This window comes from Talpa occidentalis, unplaced genomic scaffold (genome assembly GCF_014898055.3).
Source record: "Talpa occidentalis isolate TD23 unplaced genomic scaffold, MPIMG_talOcc4v2.1 talOcc4.16, whole genome shotgun sequence".
Lineage (NCBI taxonomy): Eukaryota > Metazoa > Chordata > Mammalia > Eulipotyphla > Talpidae > Talpa > Talpa occidentalis.
The window spans coordinates 73,780,431-73,798,658 of NW_023601653.1; the positions used below are offsets into that span (position 1 = coordinate 73,780,431).

General features: G+C 41.4%; 1 protein-coding gene across 3 annotated transcripts; it reads right to left on the reverse strand.

The window, feature by feature from the left end:
- RAD52 (RAD52 homolog, DNA repair protein) lies at positions 1-17,716 on the reverse strand. 3 transcript variants are annotated; one of them, XM_054696559.1, is made up of 12 exons: positions 17,656-17,716; positions 14,077-14,167; positions 12,822-12,920; positions 12,221-12,314; positions 11,993-12,060; positions 9,590-9,708; positions 8,379-8,451; positions 5,305-5,501; positions 4,982-5,127; positions 3,875-3,955; positions 3,320-3,535; positions 1-2,862 (listed from the first exon to the last, which is right to left on the reverse strand). In XM_054696559.1, the coding sequence occupies exons 2-12, from the start codon at positions 14,158-14,160 to the stop codon at positions 2,801-2,803; spliced, it is 1,239 nt and encodes a 412-aa protein (XP_054552534.1). In that variant the 5' UTR covers positions 14,161-14,167; positions 17,656-17,716; the 3' UTR covers positions 1-2,800. The 3 variants fall into 3 exon arrangements, with proteins under 3 accessions (XP_054552534.1, XP_037370490.1, XP_037370489.1); XM_037514593.2 differs by having other exon boundaries at positions 8,379-8,454; XM_037514592.2 differs by having other exon boundaries at positions 8,379-8,454; positions 17,652-17,716.
- Between the last annotated feature and the right edge of the window lie 512 nt (positions 17,717-18,228).

The following is an 18,228-nucleotide window of genomic DNA, read 5'->3' on the forward strand; positions in this document are numbered from 1 at the left end:
TATAGCTTTTATTCTTGTGTAATACACAGTGCAAGCACACCTAAGAGATACTGCAACTTCCAGAGCACTCCAAAAAGTCATAAATTTGTTTCCCAGTGCATGTGAAAGTTGTTTATAGTGTTAAGTATGCAATAGCATTAAGACTTAAAAAGCAAATACCTTGAAGGTATAGCTAAAAATTTCTGACCTTCATCTTCAGCCAGTTGCAATCTTTTTGCTGGTGGAAGGTTTTGCCACAATGATTGCCTCTTCATGAAAGGTTTCTCTGTAGTATGGCATGCTGTAGCACGGATAGTAGCATTTCACCCACAGAACTTACTTGAAAATCAGGGTCACTTCTCTCATACCCTATCACTGCTTTATCAACTAAGTTATGAATTTTCTAAATCCTTCATAGTCATTTCAACAGTGTTCACAACAGTCGCCAATAGATTCCAGAAACGACGTTATTTGTTCATATGTAAGAAGCAACTTCTCATCCATTTATTTTCTCATGAGATTGTAGCACTTGAGTTTAAGGCTCCACTTCTGATACTAGTTTACTATTCCCACCACATATTCAGTAACATCCACACTGACCTCTTGGGACCCTCAAAGTCATCCAGGAGCGTTGAAATCAACTTCCAAACTCTTGTTAATGTTGATATTTTGACCGCCCATGAGTCATGAGTAGTCTTGATGGTGTATAGAATGGTTAGTACTTTCCAAAAGGTTTTCCGTTTGACAGCTATATCCTCACAATCTATTTCTTAAATAAAACTTGAAAGTTGGAATTACTTCTTGACCCTGCCTGGGCTACACAAAAAGGATATTGCATTAGCAGGCATGAAAACACTTAACCTTGTACATCTTGATAGAAGCGCTTGGGTAACAGGTGTGTTGTCAATGAGAAATATTTTGAAACCTATCTTTCTGAGCAGTAGGTCTCAACAGTGGGCTTAATCAGTAAGCCATATTGTAAACCGACGAACTGTCACCCAGGTTTTGATCCTTTTGTAAAGCACAGACAGCAGATTTAGCTTAATTCTTACAGGCCTTAGGATTTGCAAAGTGGTAAATGAGCACTGGCTTCAACTTCAAATCACCATGTAATGTTAGACCCTGAGAACAGTCAGCCTGCCCTCTGAAACTTCAGGTACTGACTCTGTCTAGTTTTATAAAAAGTCCTACATGGCATCTTCCTGTATAGCAGGATGTTTCATCTACATTGAAAATCTGTTACTACAGCCACCCTCATCTGTGATTTTAGGTAGCTCTTACTAACTTGTTGCAGCTTCTACTTAAGCACTTGCTGCTTCACCTTGCACTTTTTTAGTACTGAATGGCTTCTTAAGTCTCATGAACCAACCTCAGCTAGCTTCTAACTTTTCTTTTACAGCTTCCTTCATAGAAGAGTTGCTCTGGATTGGCTTTGGCTTAAGGTAATGTGGCTGGTTTAATCTTCTATCCAGACCACTAAAACTTTGACCACGTCAGCAATAAAGCTGGTTTGCTGTTATGATTTGTGTGTTGGCTGGAATAACACTTTCAATTTCCTTCAAGAATTTTTCCTATGCGTTCCTAATGTGGTTAACTGTTTGGCCCAAGAGGCCTGACTTTTGGCCTCTTGGTTTTCAACATGCCTTGAGAACTAAAATTATAAAAGCTTTGACTTAAAGTGAAAAACGTTCAGCTCTTCACTAGAACCCTTGGAGCCCACTGTAGGGCTAGCTAATTGGCCGAATTTCAATACTGTAGTGTCTTAGGAAATAGGGAGGCCCCAGCAGAGGGAGAGATGGGAGAAAGGACATATAAGAACACATTTATCAATGAAACCACCTTGCATGGGCAGTTTATGATTCCCCAAAACAATTAGTAACATCGAAGCTCACTGATCTGCTATGTCCGTAGTAGAGAGAATGAAAATTCTGGGCATCCCTGGTGACACAAGGGTTAAACTCTCAGAGCTATCAAGCTCTCACCAGCCACTATGGACTGAGTGCAACCCGGCCAGGGAGCTACCCACATGGTGCAGCAGACCTCTCCTGTCTCACCCACTCTTCCCCTCAGCAGTGTATTTCAGTGGATCTACCAGTTCTGCTCCCCACTCTGTCTCTGGTGAGTCCTGTTACCCCATGTACCTCTGGCCTGTACCCCCATTCTTGTATACATACATACATACATACATAAAAACAAATCCTTAAAAAAAAATAATGAAGTCTGAAATATTGTGAGAATCACCAAATGTGATAGACCCAAAGTAAGCATACACTGTTGGAAAAATGGTGCTGACAGACTCGCATCTTAATGTGGGGCTGCCAACCTTTAATTTGTTAAAAAAAAAAAAAAAGGAAGCCAACAGTATCTGTGAAGTGCAACAAGACAAGGTATACCTGTATTTGTATGGGCAACATTAAAAACATGGTGCCCTAAAGCGAAGAAGGTGGGGATTACAATAGTTTAATAATGAACAACTTAAAAGTCTGGCTTATACTGATTAAGGGAAAGTAGCCACTAGTGATTCCTAAAATTTCTATCTTTATTAATGTAATAGCTTAGGAATAAATAGTGAAAAGCCTCAAGAGCCAAAGAAGGGTATTTACTCTCCCCATAGCAGTGTGTGACAAGCCTTTTAAAATATAAATGCTTGTTTTCTAGTGGCATGGTTTTCTCGGCAGTAGGTTCCAATAGTCAAATTCTGTTTAAATGAATGAAGCAAGGCAAGTCCTTGGAAACAGAGATCATTCTCTAGGAATGATAAAAAATTTCACAACAAATAGTTTTCAAAGTCTCTGACAAATTAATGTGGCTTGAATGTCAGCTAAGATGGATCCAGTTTCCTTTTCTTCATGTCCTGGTTTTTCCTGTAGGAATCACAGTTTCCTATGGAAGATAAAATCATTTCAGTTTAACTGCAATGTTTTTAAAATAAGGGATGTAATGATACCTAGTATCTCTGAATTGGATTATTTAACAATCCTAATTTATTTTGAGCATCCAGAAATGAACAGTCATGAGGAAGACATTCCCTCAGTTAACTCTACAGCAAGTTGCAATAATACGTTAAGTACAACACTTATCACAGGAAAAGCTCTGAAATGCAATTGTGCCTAAGCTTTCTACGACTATGATGAAGCACCAAAGAGGGTTACATCTCAAGTCAGATCCCCATAGGAAAGTTTCTGACTCCTAAACCAATTCTTTTCCGTTTTCTCACACCTGTGTTTACACTGGTGTGATTCTGTCCAGCTTCTTACAATGGAATGTCATTCTTCCTTTAGAATTCACAGAATTAAGCCCAGGTTCTCCCTTCAATTTTTGTTCCTAAACACTTCACTACCTGTTAGGTTTTGGTTAACACTGTGAGTTTGAGGGTGCCAGGGTTCAGATTTTTCTTGTCGATTCTGGTGACAAAAGCTTTTTGGGATCCTGTTTCGGGACACCATCTGGTTCTTCAGGTCTGTACTGGCAGGGTCCGTGGGGGGTTCCAGTCTTGACATGAGCTTGGCAACACTGTCCCAAGTATCTTGAGTCATATCCCATATTTCAAGACTATCTTCAAAGAGAGATCACAGAAAAAGACAGCATCAACAAAGAGTGCTGTCACATTAAGCACTGGGAAAATTGACCCTAGAAATCCCACTTCATGAGCGTCCCATGACAGTTTTGGGAACCAAAAGTACACTGAAGCTTCTCCTAGGACAACAGAGAAGCGGAGTATGTGCTAACAGAACTTCTATCAATCTATTTTGGGTTCTTTTTCTGAAAATGCATGGGATTGAAAAATGGATAGAAAAAAGGATTGTTAGGCTTTTTTTAAGACGTATCCATAAATTTACAAGCACTCCATAGGTATTTCCCGATGAATACTTAGTCATTCCTTTGCCCTACTGACCTGCAAAGTCATTCTCAGTGGGTGGTTCTGAAACAGCAGTCACAGGAGTGCTGTGCTTCACAGGAGGCAAGGGCGGCTCTGCTGCAGTTACCAGGAGACAAAGGACATTGGATCATGTAAGTCAACTGCTAGGAGTCACCTCAGAAACACAGAGCTGCCTGAGATCGCACAGGTTCCCTACACAGCCCATAGAACTCCAGTTTCTTGAGTCCGAGGTCTACCTATAGACCTATATGAGGTTAAAAGACTATATTCTTTTTTCTTCTCACCAAATTGGGGGGAAAACAAATTTGTTTCTCCTATGGCAACAGATCTGTCCAGTTTTTGCTTTTTTTAAAGCTATAACCCTACAATTTTGTTCAAACAAAAGGTAAGCAAAAACTTAGTAAACAATGATTCTGGCTGACAGATAAGGGTTGAGGGAAAGCCCTGAAGATATTCTCCACCCTTTACCCCTGGGGCTCCTGCAGTGGTTTGAAAGCTAAACACCTACAATAATTATTACTAAGGACATCCCCTGCAGTCAACTGAGGGGCTTGGGGGGAGGCCCTACATTAATTTCAAATGATTAGGAAACAAGTCCTTTGTACAGACATAAACCGAGACCTCTGCCATTTCCCAATGCTTAAGCCCTTTCCTCATTTCTACACTTTGGGAAAGACTCCCAAAAAAAAACTGTTATCTAAATGTCCCTCTGAATCAGGACTCTGAAATAAAGACCATGAATAAACCAACTGCCAAAACTTCCCATTATCTTCAAACCCAGTTTGGCCTTATATTCAGACCCCAATCATAAACATCAGGAGGCTTTCTAATGCCAAGATAGCCAAAATAACGCAAAAAAAAAAGTTTCTGCACCTTTGTATTAAAGCCTTTTTTCTTCCCCCACAAATGATCAGTGTCTTTAGAAATGGGAACTGTTTGGTGGGATTTCATTATCCTAATTTCTTGGTCTCGTGTATCCTGTGTTTTAACAAGAGAAGTCCTCCTCGGGTGTGGTTTGGACCAGCCATACTGGAACTGGCAGGGAATCAGACTGCTCGGCGGCCTAGCTGGCCTCCTTCAGAGCACACCTCCCTAGGGCCTCTGCTCCCATTCTTCTCATACCAGGACCCTTCCTCTCCACAGGCGGATCAGAGAGCTGAACTTGCTGCTGTTTTTCCATTTGCTCTCGGAACTGCTGCTGCAACTGTTTTTGCCGGAGCTTCCGGTGGTAGGTGGCATCACTCTGCACATCAGAAGAGGTGAGGCATCTGCATCAGATAGTAACAAAAGAGAGTGAGTTCCTGATTTAACTGAATTAACAAGAATAGTCCATTCATGTGGAGCACACAAATCAACTTGCTGGCTCTAAAATTAGATACGGAGGTAACAGACCACAGAAGAAGGAAGGAGCAGAAGAGGAAAAAGAGGTAATGTAGACCCTATACCTGGAGCTGCTGTCCTTATCCCGCTGTATCACAATCTGGGGATCATCTGAGTGGCTTGGTCTGCAAGAGGACATCACCCCTTGTGGTTTTTGGGGTCTCAGAGCCATGTTCTGTTGGCAGCTACTGTATCTCGCTTGTTCCACAGCTGGTTCAAAATCGTGTCTCTTTGCATTAGTTAAATCCACTTCAAGGGGCAACTAATAAGGGAAAAAAGAGGTGAAGTGACTTCTTCAGTGACCTTCCCTTCTTTTTCCTGCCTTCAAAATCTAAATTTCTAGAAAAATGGCATTAGACAATCTGATCTATCATTCCTTCTAGGTCCTGACAAACTGAGACAAGAAGGGTATTTAAACTATATGAGAAATAGAACAGTTTCATTGTCTACTATATACCATTCTGTGTTAATGAAATTTTGATAAAAAGGAACCTTACTTAAGTTTTGACTTAGAACATACACTCTATAACATCTAATTTGAATCCTTCCTTGGCAACTGGGTCTGTCTGATGATGAATATTTTGTTTTTTATGGAAATGATCACATGTGGTCTTTTCAAAGGCTTATATCTTCTCTGCCCTTTATGCCAGGACCTCCCCTCCTACTGGAAAACATGGAGATTCCTCAAAAAATTAAGAATACTACCATATGATCTAAATATTCTACTTCTGAGTATCCTGAGGGGTAAGGAAATATGAATCTGAAGTGATATATGCACCCCTATGTTCACTGCAGCATTATTCACAATAGCCAGTATTTGGAAACAACCTAAGCACCCATCAACAGATATGGTATATGAAAATATATGTAAGTGTATATATAAGTGATATATATAAAAACATAAAACTCAGCTATTTAAAAAAAGATGAAATCTTTTGCAACATCAATGCACCTAGAGTATATAATGCTAAGTGACATAAATCAGAGAAAGACATATACCACATGATTTCATTTATATGTGGAATCTAAACAAAGCTAAACTAAAATCATAAACAAGCAGAAGAGAGATTAACGGTTACAAGAATGGAGAGTTGGGGATGAGCAAAACTGATGGAGACCAAGAGGTACAAAGTTCCAATTACAAAATAAATATGGATGGGCCTCCCTAGTGGCAGGGATTAAGCACAGCACTGTGAAGCTATCTGCAGCCTCTGTAGCATGAATTCGATCGCTGGCTGGCCAGGAAGCTGACACACATGGCACAGCAGACCTCTCCTGTCTTGCTCGCTGCTCCCCTCAGCACTGTATTTCAGTCAATCTGTCTGTTCTGTTCCCCACTCTGTCTCTGGTGAATCCTCTCCCTGCCCTGCACCTCTGGCCTATACCCCAGTTCTTATATACATAAGTAAATAAATCTTTAAAAATAAGTAAATATATATGGAATAATATGTTATTACAAATTTGAAAGCTGCTAAGATGGTAATTAGACTTATTGTGATGATCATTGTATACATTTCACAATGTATACAAATGTCAAATTATTACGTTGTATATGAAACTAAAATAATGTTATGTGTCGATTATACTTCAATGAAAAAAAAAAACCGGTAACAAGTATTGGCAAGGATATGGTGAAATCAGAAAGCTTTTGCACTGACAGCTGGGCTGCAAAATGGTATAACCATTATAGAAACAGTATGGCGATTCCTCAAAAACTAAACTATAACTACCATATGATTCAGGAACCCCACTTCTGGATAAGTATTGAAAATAACGGAAAGCAGAGTCTTGAAGAGGTATCTGCACACCCATGTTCATAACAGCACTAGTCACAACAGCCAAGATATGGAACCAACCCAGTGTCCCTCAACAGATGAAAGGAAAAAGAAAATGTGATATACAAACAATGGAATATAATTCAGCCTTAAAAAGGAAGGGAAGTCTGATACATGCTACAATATGGATGAATCCACATCATCCTTATGCTAAGTGAAATAAGCTAGTCACAAAAAGATAGGCTCAAATAAGGAGGTGGTTATTTTATGGGCATTGAGTATTACAGGATAAAAAAGTTCTGGAGCTGTATTTCACTACTGAATTTTATTCTGTGGCTCAGCGGTTGAGCGCTGGGATCCAAAGCTGCCCACAGCCTCTGCAGCACTGGTTCAATCCCCGGCCACCAGCAAAGGTCCCACATGGCGTGCAGACCTCCTCTCTGCACATGGCGTGCAGCCGTGCCCGCTGCTCCCCTCAGCAGTGTACTTCGGTCCTTCTGCCTGTTCTGCTCCTCACTCTGGCTCTGGTGAATTCTCTCACCCTTCCGAGCTTCTGACTGTACCCAGTACTTGTATAAATAAATAAATCTTTTTAAAAAAAATGAGTAAAATAGCAAATTTTGCTATATTTTGGTACCACAGTAAAAGAAAGAGACAGCTACTAGCATCCCTCATAAAACCTTTAACAAAATATTAGTAAACTGAGTCCAAAAATGTATATAAAAAGATTGAAGAACAAAAACATAATGGAGTTTTGACAGATGCCAACTGACACATACCTCTATAAGGGCTTTACAAGAAAAAGAACCCCTCAAGGACAAGACAAAGAACTTTGCCCTGTGTGGTGGCACTGCAGGGACCTCAGATGATGCCACAAATGAAGCAGCCACACTCCACGAGGCAACAGAAACACTCCAGAGCTTGCCTCAGCCCCGGTCAGGTGTGACTCCAAAGACAAATGCTCAGATCACATGACTGGCATTGACTAAAGCAAGGGGGAGCTAAACCTTAAAGACAGGAGAGCTAAGGAAAAGCAAGGCTGAACAGGTGAGTGCAAAGTGTTGTGAGAAGTGACAGTGGTGCTCCAGAGGGCTCTGTGCGCCTTTGAAGTTTTATAGACCATCACCAGCCACAATTCTCTCCATGTGGGAGATAAGTAATGTAAGCTATCTGGGCTTCAATTTTTTCATTGTAAAATAAAGTGACAGGTTCCTGTAGCACTCACATTCAAAGGTCTGAACCACATACTCCAAACCCTGTCCATAGCCAACTCTTCACTGCTTTTCCTTCATCCCCAAATACTCACAAAGGAATGTTACACTATTTTTACAGCAACGCATTCCATTCACCCACTTCTTACATACCTGGCGGGGAAGTTTACTTAGTGACCTCAGATAGTCTTTGTCCAGAATACAATTTCCAAGTGCATTCCCAAAACTTCTGAGGGTAAGAGAAAAAAAAGTGAAAGAGCGTTAAGAATTATTACATATAAATGTCAGAGAACAGTTACAACCTTTGAGAGCAAGTTGTTTCTCAATTGCACAAAAGAAATGGACCCTAAAAGGCATTCAAAAATGTTTACTAGGGCCTCCCCTGGTGGCGCAGCGGTTGAGCGCTGGGTTGCGAGGCTGCCCGCGGCCTCTGCAGCGCCAGTTCGATCCCCAGCCCCTGGGAGAGGGTCCCACATGGTGTGCAGACCTCTCCTGCCGCACCTGCTGCTCCCCTCAGCAGTGTATCGTCAGACTGCCTGTTCTGTTTCCCGCTCTGGCTCTGGTGAGTTCTCTCACTCTCCCGCGCTTCTGACTGTACCCAGTGCTTGTATAAATAAATAAATAAATCTTTAAAAAAAAAAAAAAAAAAATGTTTACTAAATGTCTGCCCTATTTTGGCACTGTATTAAGTTCTGAAAATATAGCAACGAGGGTAAGTTACAAATCCCTGCCCTCAAGGAGCAGCAGTAAGTATGAAAAGACTAAGAGACAACTGACAAAACTCCATTAGCTGCCTCCTGGAGAAGAGCACAACATCCAGAGCACAGCCTGTTTTCTTCCTCGAGGATGGCTCCAATTCCCCACTAAAGGTGGGCTATACACACTTAGGGGCACAAGCCTCCATGACTAAAAGTTCTTTACTTGGGTTATACGGCCTCCCCCAGAGATCATAGTATTGCAAACTTGTAGTACATCTTATATGCATTTCACTTAAATTCTCAATGTATCTATGACCCAAAAAAGAGTTAAAAACCCTGTTCTATGTCATGAAGTTAACTGTGTCACTATACATAATTGTAGAGCTGCTTAGGTAAAACTGTAAAGAGAATGAAAAAGCTATCTGTGTTCTCATGTGCCCAGGTCTGCAGTAGAGGAAGGGGGAATGTAAAACTAGTATAGAGCAGAGACTATAGTACTCTACCACTTACTGCTAAGCATACAGCAGCACAGGAGGAAGAGGAGAGGAAAAAAAGGCAGATGAGCACAGGGTGGAAGTAAGACTTAAGCTATTCTGAGTGAACAAAGTGAATGTATTACAGTGCTCCAAAACGAAGCAAGTCAGATGCCAGCCCTTTTTTGCTTACCTCAGTGCTCGTTTTAGCCCATCTGTCACGGCCTCCTTCCTTGCCTTCTCCAAAGACAAGGCTTTTGACTTGAGGCCCTCACTAACGCCATAGCCCACATCTTCATGATACGAACCATCCTGGGAGTAGAAAAGCAGTTCCACATCATGTCACTGGCCCCAAGCTTTCTGCCTCCCCAAGCTGCAGTGCTCAAATGACATAGGCTGGTCCCCCTCTATCTGGGGGAATATATTCCAAGGCCCCCATGGATGCCTAAGACCATGGACAATAATGAACCCTACTTACACTTTTTTTTCCTCTGTTTACATATTTATGATAAAGTTTAATTTATAAATTAGGCACAGTAAGAGATGAACAACAATAACTACTAGTAAAACAGAACAATTATAACAATATACTATTATAAAAGTTATGTGAACATCTTATTGCACATATTATTTTCAGACTGCAGCTGAACACAGGTATCTGAAAGTGCAGATGGTGAAATTGGGTAAGGGGGGACTACTGCGGGTACCCCAAGGCCTTGCTGAAGGGCACATGGACTCTCTGACACAATTTCCAGCACTATTTCCTAGATCTGACCTACCTGCATCCAGACAATTGTCCTTTCCTGCTTCCTCTTTTACATAAAAAAAGGCACATAGCTAACCCACTCCAAGTTTTACTAACATGCGGTACCTCAAGGTGTAAAAACCCCTGGGGCATCAAATAAAAGGAAAATATGAAAAATTTTATGTAATAGACTCTAATGAGTGGACAGCAAGTCTTTTCACACACTAGGTGCTGTCCATATCTTGGGTTTCACCAGAAGTGAAGGTGGACCTGATTGAGTTGTTAGCTGTTAGAGAATTAAATACAATTTTTGATGACAGCACTGAGATTTGAAATGTAACAGAAAGCACTCAAAGAAATAATGACACAATAACAAAGAAATAATGACATTATAGCCATTCCCAACTTATATGTGTAAGATTTTTCAGTACCATTTATAAAAACAAGAAGTCATAATTAATGCAGAATATTCAGTTTAAGAGGAAGTAATGGTAAACTCTGGATATGTAAACTAACTGAAAAAAATCATATTTCATATCATTAAGAAAAGCATTTCCTGTAAAATTTTATTTTTATTAAGTAGAAAAATTTTAATGTAGTCTTATTGTCTCTTCAACTTAAACACAATTGACTAAACAACTGTATGTTAATAATACCTGTAACTAACTCAATCTAGAAATTTTTTAATCTAGAGCCTAAGGTCACTGAAAATTTACTAAAAAATTTAATTTCTACATACACACACATCCTTACTTATACACAGAGGTAGAGAAGTATAGTAAATAGATTATTGATTAAAAAAATTACCAGTCACAGGTATATATTATCCTAGGATAAAAGCCAATGGAGAAATAAGATGGAAATATGTGCTCCAGAGGAAACAATATACAATGACTGACAATTAGAGAACAGCTTGTTAAAAAATTAAAAGAATACTTTGCTTGATTTCTTTTAAATGGATAGTATTTATCTCCTATGGTATTAGAATCCATGGTACATTTTGAAAAAAATATAACAGATTTAGGACCTCCCTGGTAGCACAAGGGGTTAAGACACAACCCATGAAGGTAGCTGCAGCCACTGCAGCATGAGTTCGATCCCCACCCGGCCAGGAAGCAACCCACATGGCGCAGCAGACCTCTCCTGCCTCGCCCGCTGTGCCCCTCAACAGTGTATTTCCATCGATCTGCCTGTTCTGTTCCCCACTCTGTCTCTGGTGAATCCTGTCACCCACTGCACCTCTGGCCTGTACCCCAGTTCTTGTATGCATAAATAAATCTTTTAAAAAAAAGTAACAGATTTATTTTAAAATGTCAAATTTTACAATATGCCCCAAAAAAAAAAAAAATGCCCTTGTAATAAGTTTTAGTGAAAATTTTTAGGTGTCAATTTAAAAATATTCAAGGATGGTCTCACTCATAGCAGGAATCTAGAATACTTAAATAAGGGACCAGGAAAATGAATAACTATAAGAAAGTGAAAATCAAAATCAACAAAAACTATGAACCAGAGACACTTTTTGGGGGGTGGGGGGCGGGAGGGGAGGGATTGGGGTCAGAATGGGGGATTGCAATTGTATGGGGAATATAAAAATAAAATTTATTAATTAAAAAAATAAATAAATAAATATTCTGTCACAAAAAAAAAATAAATAAAAATATTCAAGGGTACAATTTTTCAAAATAACTTTGGGGGCGCATGAGTTGGAATATTTCAAAACCACCATCTTGAGGAACACCAAGACCCAGCTCAAGGAAGGGGAAGGTTGTGCTCTAGCTTGGCAACACCTGTTCCTGCCTCTTACCGCCCACCCCATCCATGTAGGCAGTAGGTCTACACCAACACCCTCACCTTTAATTGGACTCTCACAAATGCACAGACTCCCACGTAGAACTTGCCATTGTTAAGGTCAACAAAATCTAGAAGTGGGAAAGAGAAGAGGATACTGATTCCTGTGCTAACCCATACAATCAAATATACCTACCCTACATCCTAGGCCACCGAATATTCATATCAGAAATCAGACAATGTCAAAGTGAGAGATTTAAAGAAGTCACCACTGCCAGGAGGGATACTCACCCACATTCTGCTGTGTGATAGAGTGTGCCCAGCCATTGTAACCAAACATTTCATTGGCCAGATTAATTACTCTGTGACCCTCAATGTAACACACCTAGAGAAAAAAATTAAAGAAAAAAAATCTGTTAAAATTTCTTGCCATATTTAAATGTGGGTGAAAATTTACTCGATTTACTCCTTTCCAGCTTTGGGGGCAAAACTGCCCTTAAACATTTCAGGGAAATTCTCTGTAAACTCATCCCAAAGATCTTCCAGAAGGAATCAGAACTTATATTCTGTTGGGGGGAGGCACTACACTCAACTGGGAAAGATATTCATTCACCTACCAGTTTCGAAAAAAGCACAAACCTCAGGTTGACCTATTTTATAGAAGACCAAAAACATATAGAGAAATTAAAATTAAAAGATGATAGTATAAAAATTATAGGATGGCAGGTGTATCAGTTTCAACAGAATGCTTGGGTGACATTACATGACAATGGAGGCTGAAGCCCAGGCCTCCCAAAGACAGGACACAGTAATAGGAGACCTGACTCCATGGAAAGGCAAGGACACGTGAGTAGTCAATTGTATGGGCACCAATTATCAGGCAACAATCTACCTTCTGTCCTCCAACCGTGCGGCTACTTATGTATTCTGGGCCCAGTCTCTGCCTCAGAGCGCTCTGGATGGTCTGGTACTCTTCTCCGGTGTAATGGTGCTACAATCCAGAAAGGGAAAGTTAAAGTGACATTTCACCGTTCTTTACAGTGGCAAATCTCCAACTTTTTGATCTCCGAACCCCTTTACGCTGAGGACCCCAAGAGCTTTTGTCTATTTAGGTTATATCTATCAATGTTAAGAATTAAAACTGGCACACATTGCCCTAGTCATCGTGCTGGTATCACCACCTACTGTGCAGTCTGTGGAAAACCACCATCACTCAGGAAAGAGTGAAAAGGCAAACAGTAATTTAGGATTACTGTACAATAATTTTGACCTCATGGAGCCTGGAAAGGTGTTGTGGCCCCAACAGATCACTGGTCCGCATCTTGAGAACCACTGTTTTAAATGTTACTACCATCCTGACAAAGCTTTCTCAAGTCAGAATCAGAAAAGGAAAACTTCTCGGTGAGACTGTATACGTTTATACAGGCGAGGGGGCAGAGGAAGAGAAAACATGAGAGGAATTTTTATCTCCATTTGTTTCTTCAATGTTTTACTCCACTTCTCCAGTTCAACAATTTCCCATCCGACACCCGAGTACACTACCCCATGTTTTGATTTTTGTCCCTTTGGTAATTTTCCCCTCACCCTAGTTTAAGTGAAATAGATACTAACAGATTTCTGGCAAAGAAAAGATAACAGTTTGAGCAGACAAAGCAAGAATCTCTTGTATATGCTCAGACTATGTATCTCCACAAAGAATACGACACCAGAAGCCTTAGATGCCTCCAAAAAAGAACTGGGTGAGGCCCTCCCTGGTGGCGCAAGGTGTTAAGGCGCAGCACTATGAAGCTATCCACATATGAAGCTATCCACAGCCTCTGCAGCACATATTTGACCCCCAGCCAGGGAGCTACCCACATGGTGCAGCAGACCTCTCCTGACTCACCTGCTGCTCCCCTCAGCAATGTATTTCAGTCAGTCTGCCTGTTTTATTCCCCACTCTGTCTTTGGTGAATAGTCTCACCCCCCACACCTGTGGCCTGCACCCCACTTCTTAAATGCATAAGTAAATCAATCTTTTAAAAAAAAAAGGAAAAATCAATAAGAATAGCTTATATATATATAATGGTGCTCTATAAGTTGCCTTCTCATACTTTTTTTTTTTTTTTTTTTTGCTTACAGGTATTAAAACACACACACACAATTACCTGTCCAAAGCATACTACAGGGCTGCCACCCCCAGAAGAATGACTGTCACGGCCTCCAAGAATTGCTTCTTCAGTCCCCGACATGTTGATTCTGGTGAACACCACAAAAAAAAAAAATATTTCAAAAGATCTCAAAGAATGCTAAAGGTGAAAGGTAAGAGCCTCTACTAAAAAAAAAAAAAAATCACACTAAGTATTAAGATACTGACAAAGAGTTCTAACAGGTCAGATTATTTCAGGAAAAATGAAAGACAAGTGTATGCACAACTCAATGAGGCAGTCTTGGAAGGTCAATCTTTCTGGGAGAAGAGGGAGAGAGAGAAGGCTGTGCTGTAAAGGGCAAAGAGGGCAAACTTAGGATGCTGTACGATAAGAGAAATGTTTAAAGTCTAAATACATACAACCATTTCACCCAAAAAAATACCCCTAGTAAGGAAACCTTACTCACTACACACACAAAAGAACAGAAAATACTCTTGAACTGGGAATATCAGTTGAACAAGATTATTTAAAGATAGTATAACAGAAATTATATAATCTGAAGAAGAAGGGTAGAAAGGAGATTGAAAATAATATAAGAACCACAGGGTACTGTGGGATATCAAAATGACTAACACACATATAACTGTAGTTCCAAAAGAAAGAGAATACAAAGAAAAAGAAAAATTTTAATAATGGCTCCAAATTCCCTAAATTGAATGAAATAAAGTTATAGATGAAAGCATGCAGCCAACTGCAAGCAGATAAATACAAAGAAAATCACATTTAGAAATACCAAACGTACAAAAACAAAAAAAAAGAAAAAATACACATTATATATGAAGAATTCAAATGTTTCCATCTTAAAATGCTTTTAAAAATGCTTAGAAATAAATTTAATAAAAGGTACGTAAGACCTCTGCACAGTACTAAAAACAAATTAAAGCGTGAAATAAAGAAGGAAATTTACCATGTTCATATATGTGAAGATACAATACTGTTATAATGTTAATTCTTCCCAAATTAAAGATTCAGTGCATCCCAATCATAATGCTATTAGACATTTTTGTAGAAACATATCAGATCATTCTAATATTTATCTGGAAATGCAAAAGATTTGGACTCTTTTGCAAATCAATCTTTTTTTTTTTTTAATAGAGGCCTGTTCTTATTTATTTATTTGTTTGTTTGTTTGTTTTGTTTATACATGCACTGGGTACAGTCAGAAGCGCGGGAGGGTGAGAGAATTCACCAGAGCCAGAGCGGGGAGCAGAGCAGGCAGAAGGACCAAAGTACACTGCTGAGGGGAGCAGCGGGCGGCAGGAGAGGTCTGCGCGCCATGTGGGACCCTCCTCTGGTGGCAGTGGAGCAGCCGGGGATCGAACTGGTGCCGCAGAGGCCGCGGGCAGCTTCGCAACCCAGCGCTCAACCACTGCGCCACCGGGGAGGCCCTTGCAAATCAATCTTGAAAAGCAACAAAGTTAAGAACAAACACTATGTGACTCAAGACTTACTATAAAGCTACAGTGATTAAAACTGTGAAAGTTTTAATGTTCTGTGATCAACAGAACAGAAAAGAGCAGTGAAGTTAATCACCAGTTATTACTATTTGTTTATATGTACACATATAGTCATATGAATTACAAAGATTGACCAATGCAATATAATGACATTTTCAAGCAATAATGCTGGAACTGGAAACCTCTATGGGGAAAAAAATTACTATTTTTCACAAAATATTTTTCATACTATTCACAAAAACTAGAAAGGACTCAAAGTTCTTTAAAAAGAAGCTAACACTGGGCCTCCCTGGAGGCACAAGGGGTTAAGGCACAGCACTATGAAGCTATCTGCAGCCACTGCAGAACAGATTTCTATCCCCAGGCAGGGAGCTACCCGCATGGCACAGTAGACCTCTTCTGTCTAGCCCGCTGCTCCCCTCAGCAGTGTATTTCAGTCAATCTGCCTGTTCTGTTCCCACTCTGTCTCTGGTAAATCCTCTCACCCAGCCACCCCCACCCCCGCACCTCTGGCCTATACCCCCATTCTTATATGCATAAATAAATGAATCTTTAAAAAAAAAAAGCTATACAATTTCTAGAACACATATAGAAATAAATTCTTCCAACCTAGAGGCAACCTAGACTTCTTAGACCAAACTCAAAAAACAAAATGTAACTTTGCTTATCAAAAATAACTCTAAAAAGTAAATAAGCAATCAGAAAGTTTCTTCTCAGCAGGAAATAACTGATGGAGAAATCAAGTAGGAATCAATAATGATAAAGGCTCAATTAAGACAATGAAAATGTAGGAAAAGGATGGACTCTGGCCAGGTATTACAGGAGGCAACTGAGAATGGACGACCCAGTGACAGGCGAGGTTCTAAAGTAAGGCTCAAGAATAGCCTGAAAGGATGATTAGTGTAAGATAGCAAGGTTCTGTTATTTTCATCATGTACATGCTGCCATAATATTTGTAATCCTTTGAAAAAAATTTATTTACTGCCCCTACACGATTACAAAAAGGAAAAAATTACGATAGGAAAAAATCTATCTTAAGTAAAAAGAACTAGATAGATCTCAAAATGTCATCTCTTCAAAATTTTACACACCTCACTACACTCTAAGCAGTAGTAATCCTATATTCCCAGAAAGTTTTAGTCATATGTCAAAACACACATCACTCTGTAATCCACACTTCGCCATCTGAGACGAGTGGGTGGGGGCGTCATTTCCAATTGCTCCCACAGATACAGGCATGAACCTTGAAAACACTGTGCTAAGCCAGACAAAAGGAAAAATATAGTTTGATTCCACTAATGTGAGAGATCTAGACTAAGCAAATTCATAAAGACACAAAGATGAGGCGAGCTGGGCGTAGGAGTAAATGCTAAGTGTCTTCCAATGAGTTAGGGTTGGTTTTGTTTGTTTAGGTGATAAAAAATATCCTGCGATTATTAGATCCTGCTGATGGTCGCACAACCTTGTGAACATACTAAAAATGATTTTGTTGCACCATGTGAAAGGGTGAATGTAATCGTGTATGGGCTGCACCTTACTTTTGGTTTTTTGGTTTTTTTAATATTTTGTGGGTTGCTATTTCACTCTGTTGAGTCTTTTCTATTTTTTTTTAAGATGTATTTATTTATACAAGCAATGCACCTTACTTTTGAAAGGTCTGGAACGGGTGGACACTCAAATTCCTTTCCACGCGGGCAAGCCCGTCCCAGCCTCAGCCACACCCTCCCACCCCATTCGCTCCTGAAGCAAATGTCAACACCCTTTACCCCTATCAAAAAGCAGCAGCCGGCTCGCGCAGGAGCAGGTAACAATACACCGCCCTCCCCTCCGCGGGGCCCGGGGAGTGTCCCCCGAGTCCCGGGCGAGGGTCCTGTCCCCCTACCCTGCCCAGCCCAGCCCAGCCCAGGCCCCCCACGGTGCGAGCTCCCGAGTGCAGGCCCCGGGCTCAGCATCAAGCCGGGAGCCGCCAGACGAGATCAGTGGCCGCCCCCCGCGTTCCATCCAGAATAGGCCGCCCCACGCTCCACAAGGCCCGGCCGGAGCCACCGCAGCCGAGCGTCCGCCCACCCCACTCACGCGCCTGGGCCGCGCGCCGTGCACAGGGAGCGCCGATGGAGGGCGAGCGCCGGCGGCCGCGAGTGTCAGCCCGCGCGCAAAGGGCGCTGGGAAGGCGGTGCTCGAGCATCATGGGAAGAAGGTCCGACTCGAGAGCGCGCCCGGAGGCGGGGCGGAGGGCCCAGGAGGAAGAGCCGTAAGTCAGGTTTCAAGGGGAGAAGTGCCGCAAAGCTACGTGCCGAAAGCCGTAAAGCAGGCCGCAGGCGCGATGCTGACCTCAAAGTTAGGAGACGTTCGAGTCTCCCCGCTTCCTGTTGTGCGACGTGCTGTCCCCCGGCGGGCCGAGAGCCCCCTGGGCCTGCGGTCTCCTAGGTCCGCTCTTCCCACGCTTCTTTGGCAACCCAGTCCGCACTGTGAAAAATATAGGGGGCCTCCCCTGGTGGCGCAGAGGCTGAGCGCTGGGCTGCGAAGCTGCCCGCAGCCTCTGCAGCGCCGGTTCGATCCCCGGCCGCCGGGTGAGGGTCCCACATGGCGCGCAGACCTCTCCTGCCGCCCGCTGCTCCCCTCAGCAGTGTACTTCGGTCCTTCTGCCTGCTCT

What these genes read in the sequence shown, in the direction of transcription:
- RAD52 (XM_037514593.2), bottom strand. Translation starts at nt 14,160, where the DNA reads ATGTCGGGGACTGAAGAAGCAATTCTTGGAGGCCGTGACAGTCATTCT. An exon ending in TATCACACAGCAGAATGTGG is followed by an intron (nt 12,061 to 12,220) that starts GTGAGTATCCCT and finishes TCCCACTTCTAG; the next exon opens with ATTTTGTTGACCTTAACAAT. An exon ending in TGTTAACCAAAACCTAACAG is followed by an intron (nt 2,863 to 3,319) that starts GTAGTGAAGTGT and finishes TATCTTCCATAG; the next exon opens with GAAACTGTGATTCCTACAGG.